The 22,734-nt window shown below is 33.3% G+C and overlaps 1 protein-coding gene across 1 annotated transcript in view; it reads right to left on the bottom strand.

The window, feature by feature from the left end:
- The window catches only part of PKD2L2 (polycystin 2 like 2, transient receptor potential cation channel), a 29,880-nt gene that overhangs the window by 5,555 nt on the left and 1,591 nt on the right, over positions 1-22,734 (bottom strand). Inside the window, exons 3-12 of the mRNA XM_045507797.2 lie at positions 21,785-21,918; positions 20,025-20,281; positions 17,481-17,702; positions 14,572-14,800; positions 12,977-13,147; positions 12,511-12,692; positions 7,350-7,470; positions 6,217-6,318; positions 4,460-4,524; positions 3,819-3,873 (exon numbers count right to left, since the gene is read on the bottom strand). Coding sequence (XP_045363753.1) covers positions 3,819-3,873; positions 4,460-4,524; positions 6,217-6,318; positions 7,350-7,470; positions 12,511-12,692; positions 12,977-13,147; positions 14,572-14,800; positions 17,481-17,702; positions 20,025-20,281; positions 21,785-21,918 — 1,538 coding nt within the window. The remainder of the gene's footprint in view (positions 1-3,818; positions 3,874-4,459; positions 4,525-6,216; positions 6,319-7,349; positions 7,471-12,510; positions 12,693-12,976; positions 13,148-14,571; positions 14,801-17,480; positions 17,703-20,024; positions 20,282-21,784; positions 21,919-22,734) is intronic.

Genomic DNA, 22,734 nt, shown 5'->3' with positions numbered 1-22,734 from the left:
CATTTTAGAATTATTTGTTCTAAGTTTTGAAAAATGCCATTGAAGTTTTGATAGGGATTGCATTGACTCTGTAGATTGCTTTGGGTAGTATGGATATTTTAACTATTAATTCTTCTAATCCTTGAGTGCAGAATATCTTTCCGTTTGTTTCTGTCTTCAATTTCTTTCAATGATTTTTAAAAATTTCTTCTGTTACTTGATTATTTCCCTTATTGTAATTTCTTTTATGTTTTTGCTTTCTCTGTTCGTTGGCTAGTGGTTTCTTTTCACTAGTCTCTTCAAAGGACCAGCCTTTTTATTTACTTATACTACTTTTTCTTTATAACTCATTAATTCTACTTTTATCTTTTTTCTTTCTGTTTATTGTTCTTTTCTAACTTTTTGAGTCATGCTAAAATTAATTTCAGTGTTTTGATTTTTATTGATAAATTTATTAATTTTCCTCTGGGTATTCTTTGACTATTTCATAGATTCTTCTATACTATGTTTTCATTATTTTCTTTTCTAGGAATTCTGCTGTTTCATTTTGTATTTCCTCTTTAAGAATTATATGATGTTAATTTTTTTCTTGTTTAAAGAATCTTTTCATTTTCAATTTATTTTAAAACTTCAGTACGTCGTTTTTATAGAATTTTTTCTGTATTAACTACTTCTTGGAATTTATTGAGGTTTTCTTTGTGGCCCAGTATATTTATTTTCATGAATGGGTTTTTGAAAAACAGGTGTGTCTCCTGAGAGTACAGCATTTAAGACATAACTGTAAGAAGACTTCATTCATGTTTTGTATTTTTTTTAATCCTTTTCCTTTTCTTGATCTGTTGTTATCTATTTTTAGTGTATTCCTGCCTGTTTCTCCTCTTATAAGTCTAGTAGTCTTTACTTTATGGAAATTGATGCTATATCACTTGGTACATAGATAATCCTAACTATTAAAGTTGATCTTAGCCTTAATTAAAAACCCTCATCTCATTTAGAGCTTTTTGTCTAGAATTCTACCTTGACTTATATTGTGTCCCCTTTTGCTTGCCTTTATACCTTTGCTCATGCTTTTAAGTTTTAGGTATATATTTTAGCACAGAATTGAGTGTTGCTTTGTGATTCAGTCTGATTTTTTTTTCTTTTTAAGTAAATTAAGCTTGTTTTTACTGATATGTCAGATATATCTGGTCATAGTTACCTCATATTGTTTTAAGGTATATTTTAAGTCTTTTACCATGTGGTATATTTTCTGTTTTCTTTTTTGTTTTGGTACTTCTTTCCTTTAGGAATGTATATTTTTTGTTTTGGTGATTTGTCTTCGTGCATGTATCTTATTATACATCCTGGGTCTTCTTTCTTGTTTTGGTCCCCTCAACAAGGAACCAACCAAGTTCAACAAAAAAATTAACTTTTAATTTCTTCCTCCTCATCTTCTTCCCTTCTACCCCTCAAGTATATTTAATCATAATATCATATTTTGTTGTATCTGAGAGATGGAGTCTATTGTAAGACCATTATACCATTATTTTATGTACCACTTATGGAAAAAGTGCTGCCAATTAAAATACAGCACACTGTCAACTGTAAGGGACATCTTGATTTCAGAGATGTTAAAATGTGAAAAAAGGTTTTAAAATTGATAAAACAGTATTTTTCTTACTATCTACTACTGTGCTCTTAAGTGTGCTAAAGTGTATTCTTTTTGATTATTAACTCAATGATAATTCTTCAACTTTTTAGCTATTACATATTAAATAATCAGGTGTTGTTGTTGTTGTTTGTTTTTTTTGTACTTTATACCTTCTCTCACCATTCTTCCTTTTCTGAAATTTCCAAAATTATTTCTTGTTTGGCTGAAGATGATTCTCATATAGAATCCTCGGGAATACAACAGTATTCCCGGAGTTCTTACATGTTCAAAGATGTTTGAGTCGTTACATTTGAAGCACAGCTTTGTGTGATATAAAAAGTCCTGGCTTACATTTTCTTTCCTTTCATATATTGTAAATGTTCTTCTCTTGATTTATAGTGTTGAATATTGTTACGCTAATAAGCCTATTTTCTTTTCCTTGTAAGTAAATTCAAATTTTGCTTAGATAAGTCTCAGGTTCATTGTAGGTAGTTTTCCCCAGGTACACAGTATGTCTTTCAGTTTACATTGTCTTATTTCAGAGATGGCTTATTGAATTATAGTTTTATTTTTTAAAAGAATCTCAAACTTAAAGAAAATTTAGAGGAATGATACAAATACTCTTTTCCCCTGAAATATTTGAAGTTGCCAGCACAAATACCTTATGGTCCCTGAATACTTCAGTGTATATTTCCTGCATTCAAGGACATTTTCCTTTATAGTCACAGTGCAATCATTAGACTCAGAAAATTGATATTGATAGATTATTACCATCTGAATCCTCAGTCCCTCATTCAAGTTTACACATTGTCCCAATGATGCCCTTTAGAGTAAAAGGATCCAGTTCATGATTATACATTGTATGTACATATCTTTTAGTCTCATTCAGTCTGGTGTAGTTCCTCAGCTTTACCTCGACTTTTATGACCTTGACACTTTAGAAGAATAAAGGCCAATTATCTTGTAGAATGTACCTGAGTTTCTTTTTGTGTGATGTTTCATGCTACACATTTTTAATGGGATGTTACACAAGGGATCCTGTGTCCTTTTAGCATCCTCTTAGGTGGCATATGATTTCAACTTGTTCTAGTACAAGTTGATTAAGATGGTATCTTCTAGACTTCTCCACCCTGATTTTATTCCTTTTCTTTTTGTAATTAATACAAAAATTAATTTTGTGGAGAGGTATGGAAATGTCCTATTCTTCCTCAGACTTTTATTCATGTATATGTTTAGATCAGTATAGAATCCTATTTTACTCAATGGGTTTAAATTAATATTCATTATAGTGCGTAAGTATCCCCAGACTTGGCCTGTGGGAGCCCCCTTAAGCTGTCTTTTGTCTTTTTTTTTTTTTTTTTTTTTGACTTTTTGTTCTTTTAACAGATCTCCATCATTCTTCAAGCACCTGTACTTTCTAGTTCTGGAATGAACTATTTCCAAGGAGTCCTGGTTCCTTTAGAGGAGAATGGTATTTGAAAACCAAGATCTGGAGACTAGTTGTGTCATTGCTACTAGGATGTCATTGCTTCTAGCCTTCTCAGTGGACAGAAGTAGAAGATACATACATACACACATCTACAATTCTAATCTGACATCACAAGATTCATTTCAACCTTCAACCTTTCCATTTTTGTAACTCCCTTATCTGATAATGAGAAACCTCACTCCAGTATATGTTCTTGCTTGCTTATTCCAATCTCCCAACCCTGTTGTCCTCTTTCTCAGTTTATTGAAGAGTGTGGGACAACGAGAAGTAGAGCAATGTTCTGTTTTTTTCACTTGGGTGGTAGTGGTATGTGGAGGTTTGCTTTATTATTATTTCTTAAATACATATATGTTTAGTCATTTGTCGAATATATGTTATAATTTTGAAATATAAAAAATCATTAAAGTGATTTATCACATTAATGATTACAAGAGAACAATATCATCATCTCAATAGAGTATACTCACTAAACCTTGAGTAATAATCACACAGTGAGAGTATACCTGTAGGTCCAGGGTATCTGGCTGAGAGTACCAGTAAGAGAAAGGAAGCAGCTGGAATGCAAACAATTTGTTCTAATCAAGAAAAGATCTAGATTCTAGCAGAACTTTAGAGGTGGCAACTATACTTGAAAAAAGCAAATCATTCAGTTCTTAACCCGAACTTTTTTGTAAGCATATGTCTAATAAAGCTATCACTTTGAGAAAATTAAAATCTTACTTTTTCGTCGAAGCCTTCTCTTCTAGCTTGTTCAGCCAAATCTTTTCTTTTCATACTGAGAATATAAAATAAAAATTAGAGGCATATGATAGTAAAAAGGGAAATGACAGCATAAAATACAACTAGATCTGTATTAAGGATTTGAATTGCATTTCTGTTCTTTCTGGTAACCCTAATTATTTGGAAAGTGTCGTCATTAATAAGTACTCTGGAGTATCATATCTCTAGCTATAAAGAATGTTATATTATGTCCCACTGCCAGAGGTCTGGGTTTGGGAAGGATTTTGACACCAAAATGACTCAGTTTCAAATGTAAGTGTATTCTTAAATATTTTGTGTAAAAACAATGCATTTAATGTAGACTAAAATCATTTCCTGCCTTTTTAGAGCGACTTTGCTGTTATGTCCAGCTTTCTGTTATAGCTTTTTCTGAGTGGCATGGCATGCCTTGTATTAATTTTAAATTAGCTTAGAGTTTCTTGACACTCAGAAATTAGGAGGTACTACTGGGTGTTTTCACAGTGTGTTTAGATTCAGCACATTGAATGGTGGTTGTTTGGCAATCAAAACTTTATTCTATAGTAAGTCTCTATTAAGAGCTTTAAAATGGTAAGTTAAAAATTTAAGGAAAGTCATCTCACCTTTTCTTGTCTTCAGCCTTTTGAGATTTCTTTAGTTTGAGTTTTTCGATAGCATTTTTGTAACGCTAGACATAATTTAAAATAGTTTAAAAGTTCATAAAAACTATATTCTGTATTAGCAATTTTTAATCAAAGTAAATAGGAAATACTTGACTCCAGGGACTGCTGCTCTCAAGAAATGTGGAGGCAAATGCTATGATTATCCTTTCACCTTGTTGCTACTTATGGTTTCTGCCTGCTTGTGAAAAAGCAGAAAGGATTCTCTAGTGGGCATCACACTTGAACTTGAAAAAAAAGTATCTTTAAAAAATATTAACATTTATTACGTTAAGGATGTTAACACTTTGATGCATATAACCAACATCATAATCAAGAGATAAAAAATGAAAAACCCACAATTAAGCTCATCGGGGAACATATTAATAGTTTTCTTTTTTTTCTTGGACAGAGTTCTTAAGCCCCATTAACCCCACAGCTGTTAGGACCTTTTTTGTGTGAACGGGCTATGGTTATAGCCACAGTTACGCAGAGATGGGCAAGATGGTACACCCATGACTCTGCTACAACTCAAAAGTGAGGTAAGTGTGAGAGGACAGAGAAGACTCTACCCTGTCAGGGAGAATAGAATGTCAGCGAGTGAGCAGAGGGAATATTCCTGGAGGGCCAGGGAACAACATGAGCAGAGGCCCAGAGGAGAGAGTGAGAGCAAGCATGGTAAACAGCACTTTGCTCAGGACATTAGCTGGGAAGTGCAGTGCTGTAAACAGAGGCATAGAAGGTAGAAATTGTACAGTTAAACGGTAGTGAATAAACATAGGTCGGGGCTTTGAAACTTGAGAAGGCTCTTGAATGCCTGAGTAAAGAATTAGGCCTTATTGACAAGCACAAGGAAGATTTGAAGAATTTTTAACAGGGAAGTGATGTGATCAAAACTGGGTTGGCACAGGAAAGAGGCTAGAACACTTAAGTATTGAGGGCCCTGCTGTAGTGGTGGCAGTTAGAATTCAAAGTGTCCTTAAGTTCCACAAATATGAGCAAAAACTACAGAGATGAACTTGACACAGAAGCCTTGGCAACAGACCATATAAGGGACAAAGGAATAAAAAGCTCAAGGTTTTCGAGCCCAAGGTTACTGAGAAAAGTGTTGCCATTAACAGAAAGTGAGGAAGATAAGGCACATGGAGTTCTGATTTCAGATTGTTTATAGAAATACTAGCATCTAAATTGAAAACTTTTGGAGGGAAGAAAGTTTTATAATATCCAGTGGTGCTTTGCCTTTAGTAGATAGCTCAATAACATTTTTTAATGTCATTTTCTATCTGTTTTTTATTGAAGTATAATCAGTTTACAGTGTGTCAATTTCTGGTGCACAGCATAATATTTCAGTCATATATATATATATATATATATATATTCACTTTCATATTCTTTTTTCACTATACATTACTACAGGGTATTGAATATAGTTCCCTGTGCTATACATAAGAAATTTGTTTTTTATCAATAACTTTTTGACATATTAAACTCTGAAATAATTTTGGCCACATTTTTAAAGCCAGAGAGCATTTTTTCCTAGTAGTGAAATAATATAAATATGAGTAATACTGGACCAAAACAAACAAAAAAACCCCAAATCACCTCCCTACAAAAACCCCAAACCTGCTATCACTTGGAATTTAAGTGTTATTCAAACTACAAGAGTGTAAACCATCTAAGGTTGGTCTTAGAATTCTGATTAGGAGAAGAGTTTGACGTACCTCTTTAATCATTTTGCCAACTTCAAAATCTGGGCTTCTGCCTATTGAATAGTCAGCTTTTACTTCAGAATACGTATCATTAATTATTGCCAAGAACATGTTCTGGGGAGAAATATTAAAATAAATAATTATTAAAATAAAAATTTAGTTTAAATGTTAATGACTTTGACAAGTGCTGGGATTTGTAAAATTATATTTAAATTTTAAAAGTATCTCATATGCTCAATTATAGAGATATGGCTGTGCAGACTATAATGAGAAATGTGTAGTGTGTAAATATGGGCAAGTAGGTTTATGGTAAATGAGAAAAGCAGAATGTAAAATAGTGTATATGAACTGGCTACTTATACATATTATACATTAATTTATTAATATTATATATCAGAAGAAAACAATAATGTAATTATATGTTCATAAGGGTTTTTTTTTTCCCTTTAAAATTCTATAAAGCTGTTTAAATGCACAATTTTTCTAGGGCTCTTACAACTGCTAATGTCCAGATAACACAAACAGAATTGTGGAGAGGGTATTCTTACCCCCAGCCCACCTCTCCACCTTCTGCTGTGGCCCAGCTCTGTCACTGTGAGGACTCTTGCCCACCACCAGGGGATAACTGCTGTGCATGACAAAAAAATGTTCATGGAGGACAGTAGCAGAGCATTGAGTAGGAAGGCAAGGTTCCTTGATTAGGAAGGCCAAATAGACTTGTCCTGATGTGAGAGACCCATCCGGGGGAACTCCGAAAAATTGCAAAGGTGTGAGCTTTCAGCTGTAAGGGCCAAAAGCCATTGCAAAATGGGCAGAATATTAATGGCGTAATTCATACCCACTGGTATGAAATGTCCCAGAGTGGAGAGACCTGGGACATTCAAATTATATGTGTAAAAGATTTAGCACATTCTTGGCACACAGTAAACACCCAGATAGTAACAAATGTGATCACGTTCTCTATAGGATAACTTGGAAACATTTAGACCCTGGGCTAGAGAACCTGAATTACTAGAAATCCATACCAATCTTAATAATTGTAAAGTGTTCTCATAGCTAAGCAGTATAACTTTTCTGAATTAGTAATTATATTTTTCTGAAAAATATGAACAAAAAGGGGAATATATATATATAGTCATTCTTACCAGCAGGACAAAGAACACGAAAAAGATGAAAGTGATGAAGTAAATGGGTCCCAAGATAAAATTGGCTTGCTGAATACCAGCAAAATTAAAATCTCCAAGAACAATTCGAAATTGTGCATATCTTTTATGGGAATGAAGAAAAACATTAGAAAACATTATAAACCTTCTTACGTACATGACAACTGATGTAGGTTACCACTTTGTCTAGGAAAGTATCTAGCTGCATATGGCATGTTACCTGGGTTTAGTTTTGTTAGCACAAAGTTCTATAAAACTGGATGTAGAAAATTCCCCTAAAGGTAAGACTTGAGGTACTTAAGTAGCTGAACAGATAGCTAGAGAAATGATGGGCTTCAGTTTATTTAACCAATGTGAACCCAGACTTGAACCTTAAGATACCTGCTTACCAGCTGTTCTTGACAGTAGCCTTCTTAGCCATCCCTGTGCCCTTCTAAAACTTAGAATACTTTGATCTTGTCCAGTGAGTGATTTTAAACTTGTATTTAGAGTCAAGAGTTATACAATTTCAATTATATGCTTAATTTTTGCACCTTATCTACTGAAATAAGGAAGCCAACAATCTTGTCACTTGGCTATGTCTCAGACAAGTGCTGGTAATGATCCTCAAATAGGATTCTGAGGTTTATTTTATTTTCAGTAAGTGTAAAAGCTTGGCTTTGATATGAAATTGTATCTAAAATATTATAAATCTTCATTTTATTAATTTTAAAGATGGAAAATTTAAAAATAAAGGGTTTGAACAAGCATAGTAGTAGAAGAGGTAGAATTAGGATTTCTTAGCATAAAGTCTTTTATTTTCTCATCATTAATTTGCAGTGGCATTGCCAGTCACACCAGGGATTTTTCTTTAAAGGGGAAACCTGGGAAGGAATTTGTTTTAATAGTATGTAGACACTTTACGTGATTGGTTAGTCAGTCAAAGGGGAGAATGTCTCTTGTTCCTTGTTGCTTTTGCCAATCACACAAAGGGAGCATAGGACTATGTACAGTAAAGGAAGAATGTATTCTAAGAAATCTATTTGGAGTCTTAGGACTCAGAGTTACCTGGAATTTCATCTCCAGTGCCTGAGACCTGACTAAATCATACTTAAAATATTTATCCAGCCTTTAATACTGGTTTGTAATGCTCTTCTACATGAAATAGAAAGAGAAATGCTGAATTGGAAGGAGACTATAAAGTTTCTCAACAAATCAAATTTCATTTTCCTCTCTGGCACATAAGAATAAGAAGTTCTGTTTTAGTGTTTTTAACTTAATCTTTTATCCTTGAGTTGTGTTTATGTAAGAAAAGATAAATTAAAGGTAACATTTCTCCTCTCCAGAAATTATCTTATTAACTAAAGCTTCCATTCAGTCCTTTTCTATGAGGAAAGTGTCCACGTATCTCTGCTCTGTAAATAATGTGAATAACAAAAACCAAAGCAATTTACTGAATGGTTATAATCACATGGGAACTGGAAACAGCAAATACAATGTAATTGTCACTTTTATCCTCTTAATTGGTGATTGGTTTATTATTATTATTTTTTTCTTTTCTCCAAGCTAAAAGGAGTACCATGACTTTTCAGCATACAGGGTTATACTGAATGAAAACACTGTTTTGTAAATTCTTGATACCCCTGCTTTCTAGAGTTCTCTCTTGTTGAATTAAAATAGCTTACAGACTGTTTCATAATGTACCATTTATGGTTAATACGACTTCACAGTCTCTCACTTGAAGGCGTGACTGAGTGGTATTTCTAAGCATTCTCCAAATATTGCCTCTATTCCACTCTGTCTTCTTCTGTAATTCAGGTTAAACATATATTAGGCCTTCTCTTCCTACCTTTTATGTCCTTCTTCCAACATTTTGTCTGACTATGCTGTTTTTAATTTTTTTTCCTGACCCTTTTCACTTTACTCATTCTGTGTCTTAAACCTGTCAAATGTGTTTTTAATCTCAGTTGCTATAATTTTCATCTCTAGACTTAATTTGATACTTCTTCAAATATGTCACTTTTTATACAATGCCCTTGGCCCAGTGCCCTTCCCTCCCCCTTCATTTCTCTTTTTCCCCTTTTGGGAGCCAGACATTAAAGACAAGGATATTCAAAAAATAACTGCATATATAGAGGAAATTAGAAAGTCACCATGCATGCCCCAAAAAAGGCACAGATTCAGAAAACCTGATTAGAACTTAAGTTTACATCTGAGGCTGATCCTCAGCATGGAGACAGTCAGTAACAATAAAAAACAAAAACCACCAAACCCTGCGGAAGGGAAAGAATCTGATTTCCAAAATTTTCACATTGTTACACTTAAACGTCCAGTTTTCAACAACAACAAAAAATGACAAAACATACAAAGAAACAAGGAAGTATGACCTTTTCAAAAGAAAAGATACACCAACAGAAACCACCCCTAAGAAAGACCAGAAGGCAGACCTACTAGACAAAGACTTCAAAGCAACAATCTTAAAGATGCTCAGAGCTAAAAGAAGACATGGAGAAAGTCAAACTATGAACAAAAAAATGGAAATATCAGTAAAAAGATAGAAAACTTAAACAAACAAACCAAAATTCTAGTACAATAATTGAAACGAAAATTTGCTAGAGAGATTCAAAGGCAGATTTGAACAGGCAGAAGAAAAAAGTAGTGAACTTGAAGATAGGAAAATTGAAATTGAGTCTGAGAAACAGAAAGAAAAAAGATAAAAGTGAACAGAGCCTAAGAGACACCATCAAAGGGGCTATCATATGCATAGGCACATGAAAAGATGCACAATATTGCTAATAATTAGGGAAATGCAAATCAAAACCATAATGTAATGCCACCTCACACCCATTAGGATAGCTACTAAAACAAAACAAAACAAAACAAAACAAAACAAAACAAAACAAAAAACCCAGAAAACAAGTTTTGACAAGGATGTGGAGAAACTGAAACCCTTAGGCACTGTTAGTGGGAATGTAAAATGGGATAGCCACTCCTGAAAACAGTATGGCAGTTCCTCAGAAAATTCAAAATAGAATTACCATATGATCCAGCAATTCCACATCTGGATATACACCCCAAAGAGTTAAAAAGTAGGGTCTCAAAGAGATAGTTATACACCCATGTTCTTATAGCATTCATAATAGCTAGAACATGAAAGAAACCAAAGTGTCGTGGACAGATTAATGGACAAACAAAATGTGATACACACATGCAATGGAATATTACTCAGCCTCAAGAAGGAAGGAAATTCTGACACATTCTACAACGTTACTGAATCTTGAAGACATTAGGCTAAGTGGAATAAATCACTCACAAAAGGACAAATACTAGGTACCTAGAATAATCAAAATAGTATAGACAAAAAGTAGAATGCTGTTTGCCAGGGGCTAGGTTAAGGAGGAAAATGGAAAGTTCTTGTTTAATGGGTATAGAGTTTTAGTTTCACAAGATAAAAAGATTGCTGGAGATGAATGATAGTGATGATTAAACAATATGAATGTACTTCACTGTACAGTTAGAAATGGTTAAGATGGTAAATTTTATGTATATTTAACACAATAAAGCAATATATATATATCAGCGTAAAAAATAAAGGCTTCAGGGTAAAAGTAGCTTTGGATGCTGAGTTTACTTTTCTGGGTTCTTGCTTTCTGATTTTGACCCAGCTATTACTCACTTTTTTGTTAGTTCTTTAATGTTATCTATATTTCATCCAGCTTTTAAAATTGTCCTGAAGAGGTTGATTTCAATAACCTAGCACATCATTACTAAAACCTGTTTAATTTGTGCCTAATACTTTCTTCCCTCCCACTATCCATGTAAGACAAATTTCCAAGTTTCTGTAAATTACAACATTTATATTTAATGTCCAGTACTACTTAGTTTTATTATTAAGTAACACTTGAATTAAGATCCTAGGAAAGGACCAAGAAGTTGTTAGAACTGCAAACATTATTCACTCAGGATAAACTAATTAGACTTCTTAAACCATAGATGATTTGAAGTTGGAAAGGACCATGGGGAGTGATTTACTCCAGCCCCTTCATTTACAGATAAAGAAATTAAGGTCTAGAAAAGTTAAATAGCTAATGCAGAATTGGAAAATAAAATTATATCCTCTGGGTTCTAGTCTGTTCTTTGTACTACTGATTTAGTAAAGGGTTATTTCAGAAAAAGTGTTAGTAAATTTCATACAGTTGGTACTTCAGTTATTTACATGTGGATGATGAAAAGAGGGTGACCTAAAGAATTTCTTTAGAGCAGAATTTTCCCCAAATGAAATAAAAGAGATATGGACAAGTAAGTTTAGGGAATTCTTAAAGTTACTGCAGGTTTTCTCAGAGCCATATGTTACCATGCACTGCAAAATTCCAAAAGAGTGATGCAAAATTTCCCAAACTTACTTAAGTATAAAGCCATTTTTCCCCAAACAATCTTGGTCTAGATTCCACAGAACACATTTTGAGAACTGGTATTTTACACTATCATAATCTTTTATACAGACAGAACTACTCAAAAAGAAAGAAAATTATTAAAATTATTCACTTTTAAAAGCCTGAAGGGGGAGGGTAATGGCTCAGTGGATGAGGTCCTGCATTCAATCCCCAGTACTTCCATTAAAAATAAATAAATGAATTAAACCTAATTACCTCCCCTCCAAAAAATTTTTTAAAATTAAAAAAAACCCTGAATGCTTTTCTAGGGATTCTACCTACTCCATTCTATAAGTTTATCTGCTGATTGCTTTATGTATATAAAGCTATTTTAAAAACTCAGCTTTGTCAGATCAGCAGAAGACATCAGGTCAATATCAATAAAAGGATTCTAAAGATAGAGCCCTCTAAAGAAAACACTTAAGATTCTTTTGCCACAGAGACATGGAATCAATTTCTTTTACCTTAGGTAAAAATTTCACTTCTAGTGGAAAGTGAAAAATTATTTTTCTAACTTGACCTAGTAACACTTGAAAAATGGATAGCAGAATCCATTTGGATCTTTCAATGCCTAACTGTACTTTGAGTGTGACAGATATTTAACCGTCAGTGAAAATACCAAACCATGTTTAAATTTATTAAAGTTTATGTCACTACTTATCATAGGCCTTTCCATAATTTTTTTGTTATAAACTGGAAAACATATAATTACCTTTGTACTAAGAGCTTACATGGAATTTTGAAAAGTAGAGAAGTCGTCAACCTGTGATCCAAAAAGAAGAAATCCTAACTGGGCATAAGCAAAGAATATTATAAAAAACATGATGGCAAATCCTACTATGTCTTTGATACAGCGGGACAAGGTTGTTGACAGCTGAGACATTGTCTTATTAAAGCTTATGAATTTGAATATCTGAAAAAGAACAAAGTTAGTTGAAATAGAATATTACAGATTATAATTAGAGTAAGTTAATTAATTTCAGAAGAAATCTGCTTCAAATTAAAAGAGGTGCTTAATGATTGATAGGGGTGTTTAAGGCTTTGCCAGCAATCATTACAAAGTCAAACTAATTTTAAAATTACTGTATGGTTAAGAATATCCTTTTGTTTTTTCATGACTTTGTAGTTAAGTTCCCATTTTATTATCTAATACAATAAAAGATATCTAGTCTATTACATCTGATAAAATATAAATACCTTTATCCATGCAAAGAAGATGGTTATAGCAATTACATTATTGTAATAAATATACCAGTATGCAAGAAAATAGAAGTCTGAATATTTTTCAGTATTTTTTAACAGTTGTCCAAGTAAGAGAAAAATTTGTATATTACAGTATAAGTTGAAGAAAACGGCCACAAAACACAACTAAATGGGAAAATAAGAAGGATTAAATTAGAGACTTATTTCAATATCTAAATCTCCTGCAGCCTATGAAGAAACACATGAAAAAGTTCATCAAATGTTCAACAAAAAGGGAAGGAGAGATAAGAGATAGGCTTTTACATAAATGGAAGTAAGCCCAAATAATAGAAGTTTAAGGTAGTATGTTCATCATAAAAGTAGCAAAATACTGATTTTGTGGCCATCCTAATCTATCTGCCTGTTGGCTTCTTTTAGTCATAAAACAAGTACATCAAATGGTTATGTAATTCTGACTAGGCTGTAAGAGTTTCTGCTCCATGTAACTAACTACATGATAATTAAGAGTTTAATAGTTTTCACCATGTAACACTATAAGAAAAATTTTTTTACAGTTTCCCCCAAATAAACCCTTTTAGAGCTCTTTAACAGCTCTTCTATGATTTTAGAACCAGATTATCTTAGGTATCAGAGCTTATACCTGTCATGAAAATTTTCTTTTGATTTCCCTTCCCTAATAGAATACTCAGTTAAACATGTAATGCTATGCCCAATGTTAAGCATTACTGGGGATACCAGAGGTAGATGACACACTTTCTGACTCTGAGAAACTTTCAATTTGGTTTTGAGAAGCAAATATGTATGTGTATATATATATATATAGGATTTGCTATAACTGAGAGCCAGTAAGACTGAAAGATCACATTGTACAAACCAGAATGTTTATTGGTTTTTCCTAAAATCAAGCTCTTAGGATTTTTTCCCGCCCTGCCCACACCTCTATGTTTATTTCAGTATTTTCCAGTGATCAGAACTGGCAGTCTTTGGAGTTTCTTTTAGGGACTGTTTCCCCAATTCTGGTGGCATCCTTTGTGCCCACAAGCTACCCTCTGGCTGCTCAAACCTTTTCTGCCTTCAGTATTCTGCCTAGGCTTGTCTTTTGCCTGTTCTTTCAAAATTCAGTGTAAAGAGGAAAGCAGATTTAGGCAACTTAGAAGAGTACATTTTACAGGAACTTGCCCAAGAAGATCTGTGATTTTCAACATGAGGCCCTTGAAGAATACATTTTTTTTGAGTGGGGATAGGGAGACCTACTGTGCCTATTAAATCATAATACCTGTGGAATCACTTACTCCTCTAGGTTTATGCTAGTTCTCCCAAGGACTAAATCAGAAGAAAAAAAAAATACTGACTTCTCCCTTTTATAGGCATACCATTGGTATGTACTATGTCAGTTCATTTTATGATTTTTTTAAAGTACTGTCAGTTACAATGTTTCAATTTCTGGTATATAGCACAACATTTTATGATTGATACTTGAAGCTTTTAAAACAAGTCCCAGATGAATAGAAAGTTCTGCTTTTTACACCTCCCAAATTGGTGCGTTCAGATGCAGTTCCCTTCAACCATATATGTGACTATATACTCACCACCAAAAGTAGTAATTCTAGCCAGTTCCAAATACTTCTGAAATAGGCAGATTTAAATTCTTTTATTTTTTGGAGTTCTTGTGTTGTGAAGACAAAAAGAAAAATACAAAATGCGATTTCACAGGCAGCAATAAAATAATCATAGTAGCTAACATATCTGAGGAGCTTCACAGAGTAAAACTGCCATGAAGTAAGTATTCCTCCAGTTGCGGGGAATTCTGCCACCAGTCTGTAAAAGGTTGTGAAAGTAACTGCATTTCAAGTATTTATATTTCAGTACCTAACTCCATTTAAATTTCTGATCAGTGATGATCTGTATTTTAATCACTTATTTTGTATAAAATATGTTTTCTCAGGGTCATGGTCTCAATTTAAAAAGTTTCTAGTGGATTTACTTATATTTTAATGCTCCACTTTTTTTTTTTTTTTTTGGTACTCTGAATAGTGGTCAAACACCAAGGTAAATGAGAAGATGTGACTTTAGCTAGAAATTCATTCTATTCTGTGTTTAGATTGCTCATTTATAACTGAGATACTAAGTTATCTCCGTAGGAGAATGAGATGATGTTCAAGAACATGCTATACTGTTAGCTACTGTTATTAGTCAGGACTCCACCCCCACAAATACAGAATCCTTAAATATTTCAGAGGAGGGAAATATACTCTACCCCTTTAGCTTTTAAGATACTTCTTGCTTCTAAATGTCAAGATTACATATTTTACTAAAGCGAATGTTTTCTGATTACTGTAGGCACGGGATGTTGGACACAAAGATCTATATGCAAATAGAAGTATAAAAATTAATTCTAACACTACATACAAAAAGATTTTGAGGTAGTTCACTGTATTTCTGTTATTCTCTACAAATTGGCAGAAATTTAAGTAACCAGCACCTCTATCACAATATCATGATGTAATTATTCCTACCTAAAGATACTAGCAAATCTTATTGGTCCTGGAATAAGGTGCTGCCAAAAAAGACAAAAACAAGAATGAAACCATTGGTTAATAAGTAGAAAGCAGAACTACTCTTTTCCACCTTGCATATTGGATAAGTGAGTGAAGTGAAAGAAATTCAGTATTTTGATCTGAAGTGTAGAATAATATGAAAGGAAAAAAGATGAGCATTCAGTTCAGTTTCCCAGATATGTGATGTGTACAAAAGGAAAGTAAGTGGATAAGGTCTTAGCGTAAGCAATAGGCTCCCATACAACTACTGATTAGATATACTACCAGTTAAAAGTTTCAAAATCTGCTGAAGTTTCTAAAAAATAACATTTTAAAAGGTAACATAGAATAAGCATAAAACCTAGAGACAGGAAATAAGGATTTAATCTAGTATCACAAGGAGTTCTTCATATGACTTTAAGCCTATTACCCCAATGTTTTACTCTTATTTAAGACATAGAAATGATTTGTATTCTTCACTTTATCCCTATCAGGACTATTGGAAAGGGTGGATAATGTTGGTAAGAAGCTGATTCCCTGAAAAAAGAAAATACTATAAAATAAAATGTATAATAATGTCAATTGGATGCTTAAGGTAGTTCATTTTTTCCCCCATTTTTATAAACTTTAAAGGCCGTGGTTATGTTTCACCATCACTGTTGCACAAGGGTAAAATTCTCTAATCAGAGTTAACACCAATTCCATATTCCACTGAGAGTAAAAATATAAGACTCATGAGAGAAAAGTGGCTCACTGAGACTTAGTGGATACCACTGTTTACCTGCTTCGAGGTCATTATTCCATTCCTCCTTTCTAACAGAATTCTAATTGTATCAGGCATCCACTCATTCCCAGATCACTTAGAGGAAGCCAATTCAATACCCAGGCAGATTCAATCATATTAATCCTATTTCCTTTGCCAGTGGATTCTAGAACCCAGGCCTAAGCCAAATAGCATGGTCCAGGTTAGGCAGATGACCTAAGGTAATCAGACTACTGGAAAGAATTTTTTCTCTTTGGTTGGTTCTCCTTCCTTCTCATGAGAGGATGTCTCTTATCCTTCTCTTAGGTCCAACAGGTTAGCTCAGGCATGTCCTTCTCATGCAATAGCAGAGGTGAAAGAGAACAAGTTTGTTTTTTTTTAATTTATTTTTTAGGGGGGAGGTAATTAAGTTTGTATATTTAGTTTTAGAGGGGGTACTGGGGATTGAACCCAGGACCTTGTATATGCTAAGCATGGGCTCTAGTACTTATACCCTCCCCACTAAGAGAGCAAGTTTTAATATACAAACCCATTTCAAACTTCTGCTCGTATCATAACTGCTGACATTCCACTGACCAAAGAAAGTCACATGGTTGAGCTCAGTACCAAGGTCTGGGGCAGTGCACCCTGCCCTGGGTGACAGGGCACTGCAAGTTTACATGGCAAAGATGTGAAGAATTGGGGCCATTTTTGCAAATCTCTGCAGGCTCTCATTTCTAGGATGCTGACTGCTGTTACGTATTGTTTGAAGTTTAAACTAGTCTACTCTTCAGACAAAAATTAATAACTTAATAAAGAAGCTCATTCTGAAAGGAAATCAACAGGTTTGAATGATCTAATTTAAAGGAAGAAATCATTATATAAAAAAAATAAAATAAAGGAAGAACTCATTAGGACTAAATGTTAGATCTGTCCAACTGCAGAATGATGAGAAATAAAACTATATATTCTTAAGTAATATAAAACTAACATACTATATGTAATTCTCCATGTTTTGGAATATATCCTGAAATAGTGAAACAATGAATGTGATGTTCCTTTTCCTTTTTTTTCATTATTGGCAGAACTACATTATGTTTATTTTGGAGCTTATGATTTTAATCGCAGTACCAATATGCACAAACTGGAAACCCTAGTGAGGGCTCTCGGTGCCTTTTAAATTCTGTATACTAATAAGAGGTGGTTTTGATTCACTCACCTGATGATGCAAAACAGATTTACATTAGCATTGTATAATGAAAAATCAATAAAAATAACTCTAGTTCCTCTCGTTATCCAGCTGTTCATTCGAAGGTTAATGAACTTGTTTAGAGTTTCAGATTTTGATTTTGATAAAGTGAAAATATATCCCCCATTTCGGTAAACACCAACAAATCCCCAGTGCCAAGGGGAGTTTTTACTAGGAGCAGAGTACTTCCATCTGTAGATATAAAAAGAATAATGGAGAGATGAGAAAGCCTGACTGAGATGTATTCTAAGAATTTAAACTAAACTTTGGTTCAAAAGTAGTAGTTACAAAAAAAAAGTAGTACTAAGTTAATAAGTATTATAGTAATTATGAAGCAAGATAGTAAGTTAAGGATTTAAATTAAAAAGATTAAAAGTTAAAAGGATTAAAATTTAGTATGTTTTCATTTTTTAGTGCTTACTGGGGGCACACATTGGACTACATGCTAAGAGAAAAAATGTTTTTAAATCCATCTGTTGCCTCAGGGAACTTGAACTCTAGAAAGTGATGACTGATTTTTTTTTTTTCTTTAGTATGTTATCTGTTGTCTTATGAACTCTTTAGACTTTGAGTAGGATGAGACTACCAAGGGTTTTAATTCAGAAACATGTCTCAGCATGGGAAAAAAAGATGATTCATAGTCTGTCTTCTAAAGGTCATATACCAATTATAAATGCCCAATAAATACTTTGTTACAGTGTCTATCTTGTTATATAGGTATCTTATTTTAATGAAAGTATATGAAGTAAAATCTATGTAACTAAATTTTGTTTCCATTCTATTTTAACTTAGCTATGGGATATCAAAAAATAAAGCCTTGTTTCTTCATTTCAGTCTCTATTCAGGCTCCCCAAAACAGAGCTGAACAATTATCCAAAGATGGTCTGCTTAAACTCATATTTCTATTAACAATACTATGTTTTCAGCAGGGAAGAAAAAAGTGACAACACTAAGAAAAAATACTCATATTTAATGAAAATTCCATAGTTGTGTTTCTGAATGTTTTCCACATGATTGTTAAACTGAAACAAGAACATCTGTTACATCAACCCTCTCCTACTTCCAACTTTTAATATTGTTTTTAATTAATGAACGTTGTATGTTAGAAATACAAACAAGCACAAATTGATTCTTATTCTGGTTGTTAGGAAATGACATGTATTATAATTCCAAATCCATAATGTTAATTTTGGTATTTAAATTATTTCTAATGTTTATGAAAATTTGGAATATTAAAATACCCAAGAGAGTAGACTTGAGATCAAATTAAAAAAAAAAACATGTAATTAAATAGTTGACTTATCTTGTAATTGTTCATTGAAAGGGAAATAGTGTATAGTACTGTAACAGTTAAAAGAATGTGTCACCATACTTATGAATTTATTAGATTTGTAAGAATTATACAAGCACTTTGTTTCCCTCAAAAATACCCAAAACTTATACAAAGAAAAAATAAATCAACAAAACCCACAAGGCAATGATTAATCCTATGGGGACAGGGGAAGTTGTTCAAGAAAGGAAATGTAATCATTATTTATATTTATATATAAACATTGACTAATGATTAACAAAAATTATAGTATAACTATAGGCTAAGAGGAACAGGAAGTGTGTATGTGGAGGGAGTGGTGTAAGAGGGACACTACAGATAACTTCCATGACAGAGACGATAGTTATGTAAAACTATAAAATCAAGTAATGGCAGTATAAGCATGTTATTTAGAAATAGGAAGTATATATAAGAAGAAACAACTAAAAGAGCTAAAAGTGGTTGCTTCTGGAGTGGGAATTATGGTTTGGAAAGGGTGCACCTTTGTAAATATTTTCATCACTTTGATAAATATCAAATTTAAGAAAAGATATTCTTTGCCTTTATGATTTTTGTAGGACCTTAAAAGCAACGATACCAGCAGCTTCTGTGTTAAGGGGTGGTAGTGTCAGTGGCTTTGGGTTTCTACATTTTCAATATAAAGTGTAGACACGGGTCTACATTAACATTAGCCTCAGCCACTTTGGAGAACAATGGCCATAACATCTTTGGCAGGCATCATCAGATGCAGTGTCTGCAGAACACAACCGCCCCTTTTCAATACTGGCAACAATAGAAGATATCACTGAAATAAGCCAGAGTGAGAAAGTGGCAGAGTAAACTGAAGACACTCCCTAGGGATTCCAAGCAGCATTTGGGATGTGTCTGAGGGCATCTTGCCAGAGCCAGAAAAGCTGACTGAGAGATACATGCTTTGCCCTGTGTCCAATATGACTTGGTACTTCATCTCACAGTCGGGAAAAAAAACACAACACTTTACATTCTTTGGTAAACAAAAAAAGAACAGATTTACTCTTTTCTAAACACTGCATCTCTGGTCTTCCTTTGACCCTGTTATGGAAACAGTCTCCTTACCTGCCAGACCTCTGTTGGTATTATTTGGAAAATAAATATATTTTCACAATTCTTTGGAGATACAATGGTAAGCTGCTAGAAAAATTTAGGTGTAATTTTATACTACTTACTCAGTATCAACTTTAAGGCCAAAATCAGTCAGATCTTCATTTTCAGAAGTGTATTTGTTGTAACATTCATTCATCAAGGACTGAACGGATGAATAGACCTTGCATGTGTTGTTACGGACTTTCAGCTGACGGACTCTGGGGACTCCTAAAAGTATGTTCTCATAGTAGATACGACTGGTGTTCTTTAAATCATACAAATTCTCATTATTGTACCAGGAGTCCCAGTACAGGCCTTCCAAAAAGGGTCCTTCCATAAACTTCATATAGAAAGATAAATGTTATGGGAAAAATATTTTCATGTCAGCTGTACAACAGAATCTACATTCATAATGTTATTCATAAGAGTATAAAAATCAGTGATTTTGAGGATGAGTATGAAAATAAATTATTAACCAAGCAACCATTAATAGTGGTAATGATGATGATGGTAATGAAGATTGGTAACATTCCTAAGTGTTTACTATGTACTGCTCTAAGCAAGTACATAGTATTACAAGTATTAACTCATTTAGTCCTATAACCCTTCTTTTCCAAGGGGTATATTGAAAGTTACTCTACAATACATGAGTATCAGGACTGGTCATAGCCACAATTCCTAACTTTACCTCAAAGTGTCTGTCTCCTGCCTCCCCCTCGCCCCCAGCTCTGGCACTGTTGACTGCTTCCCCTGGCTCTGCCTTTATCTGCTGCTTCTAAGAAATCCCAAGCCTAGGGTTCACTTTTTTTTCTTTCCTGCCTTTGTCTTCTTTGTCATTGGACATATACTTACTTCAAGACGGCACGAAATAGGTGAGCTCCACATCTTGTCTCACGGGAAATTTCCTATCATTCTTTCATATTTCACCTGGCCTAAACCAATAATAACCTCTAATCATTTGCCTCATCTCACACTTCTTTCACTCTCAGGAAATGACATTATCCCCTTAATAAGTTTCAAATTCCCAGCATGGCATTCATTATTAGACCTCTGTCCAATTCATGGTTTGGCCTTTTCCACCTCATCGTCTATATGCCTTTAATGCCATATATAGCTCCATATGATGAGTTACTTATATTACACACTGTTTATTCTTCCTAGAGTGACCTGTTACTCATCCTTTATAACTTCAACTGAATTGTGATCGCCTCTGGAAAACCTTCCTTACCTCTTCCTTGTATGTCCCTATGTTTGTGACTGAGATCCCTGAAACGTCAGTTACCTGAACTGTGCTCTCCTTATAATGTGAAAATCTTGCTAAATTAAGTGTAAAAGAAAAAATAAGTCTGTTCCAATGCTAAAGGAATGATTCTCTTATGCAATTAAAAACACTATAAAATTATATTTTGTATATGTACTCTTTATTATATACTGTACATTACTGTAACACACACACACACACACAGAGTACAGGGCCATATATCAAAACCACATATTTCAGTTTATGAGCAATTCAAGGAATTTTTAAGAGTAATTTTCACTATACACAATTTTAGACAGACTTTGGATCCTAACCCCCACATAAGAAGTCTCTTATTTCTCAAATCCAACGATGTTAAAAAAAAAAGGTAAGTATCACTTTTTTAAGGTTATAAGAACTTTACCACACTGAGAACACCGGTTCTCAATAAACACTGGTTGGTTGATTCTAACAGTTTAAAAAAATGACATTTATTTTTACTCATTCCTTCAATAAATATGTAACATATGCCCACACTATATGCCAAGGGCTTGTTTATACAATACCTAAAACTACTTCAACCATAGTCACATGACACCTTACCTTCCAAAAGTCAGTTATGCTGCGAATAGACTTAAAGTTGGTTCTTTCTTCACCAGGCACAGAAGTGTCCAAAAATAGAGATGACATAACTTTGTTTAAGTAATACATATGTGGGTTTACCATCCCAAAAGTCACTAAAGAAAAGAATTTTTTGTTTAAAAATTTATGTTTAAAACCTCAGTTTATCAGGATTAAAAATGTACTTCTAATTTGTTCCCCATTTTGTTCTGAAAATTCAACTTTATTTTTCTAATTATTAAAGTAATAATAAAAAACTAAAATAGAAATACACAAAACAGGAAGAAGTTTCCTGTAATCCCACTGTTAAGAGTTAGGTTTGGCATATATTCTTCAGAGTTTTCTAAATGCATACACATTTATAAAGAAAATAACTTTATTTTTACAAAAATGAGGTCGCTTTATACATATGACTCTGCAAACTGGCTTTTCTCCAATATTGAGAGTAGGTAATTTAATGAGTAGTTAAGGTTATGAACTTTAAATTCAAACAAACAATGGTTTGAGTCCCATCATAGGGATATCTCTACCTCACAGTTTTGTTATGAGGAGTGAGTGAGATAATTCATGTGGAACATTTAAAACTTACGTTTTGGCACATGATAAAATTAAAAAGAATATTAATATTCTTTCTTACTCTGGGTGTGGGTGGGTGGGTGGGTTTTAGAGCAGGGTGTAGATTAAATGTGTATTTTTTTTTTTGCTAGAAGCCCTTTATTTTTAGAAATAATACATCTTCACTATCACTCCATGACACATGAGCCTATGCCATTTGTTAATACTGAATATTATTTTACTGTATGTACTAAAATATTAAACAAACCCTCAGATATTTAAGTTTTCAATTCTCCCAAATTATATAAAGGTGTTTTTAAAAAAAAGTCCCTGAATAATGAGATTATGAATGATTTTAAAATATTTTTTCATTCCCC

Source organism: Camelus bactrianus, chromosome 3 (genome assembly GCF_048773025.1).
Source record: "Camelus bactrianus isolate YW-2024 breed Bactrian camel chromosome 3, ASM4877302v1, whole genome shotgun sequence".
In the NCBI taxonomy this organism is placed as follows: domain Eukaryota; kingdom Metazoa; phylum Chordata; class Mammalia; order Artiodactyla; family Camelidae; genus Camelus; species Camelus bactrianus.
This window is presented reverse-complemented; position numbering and strand designations above follow the sequence as displayed.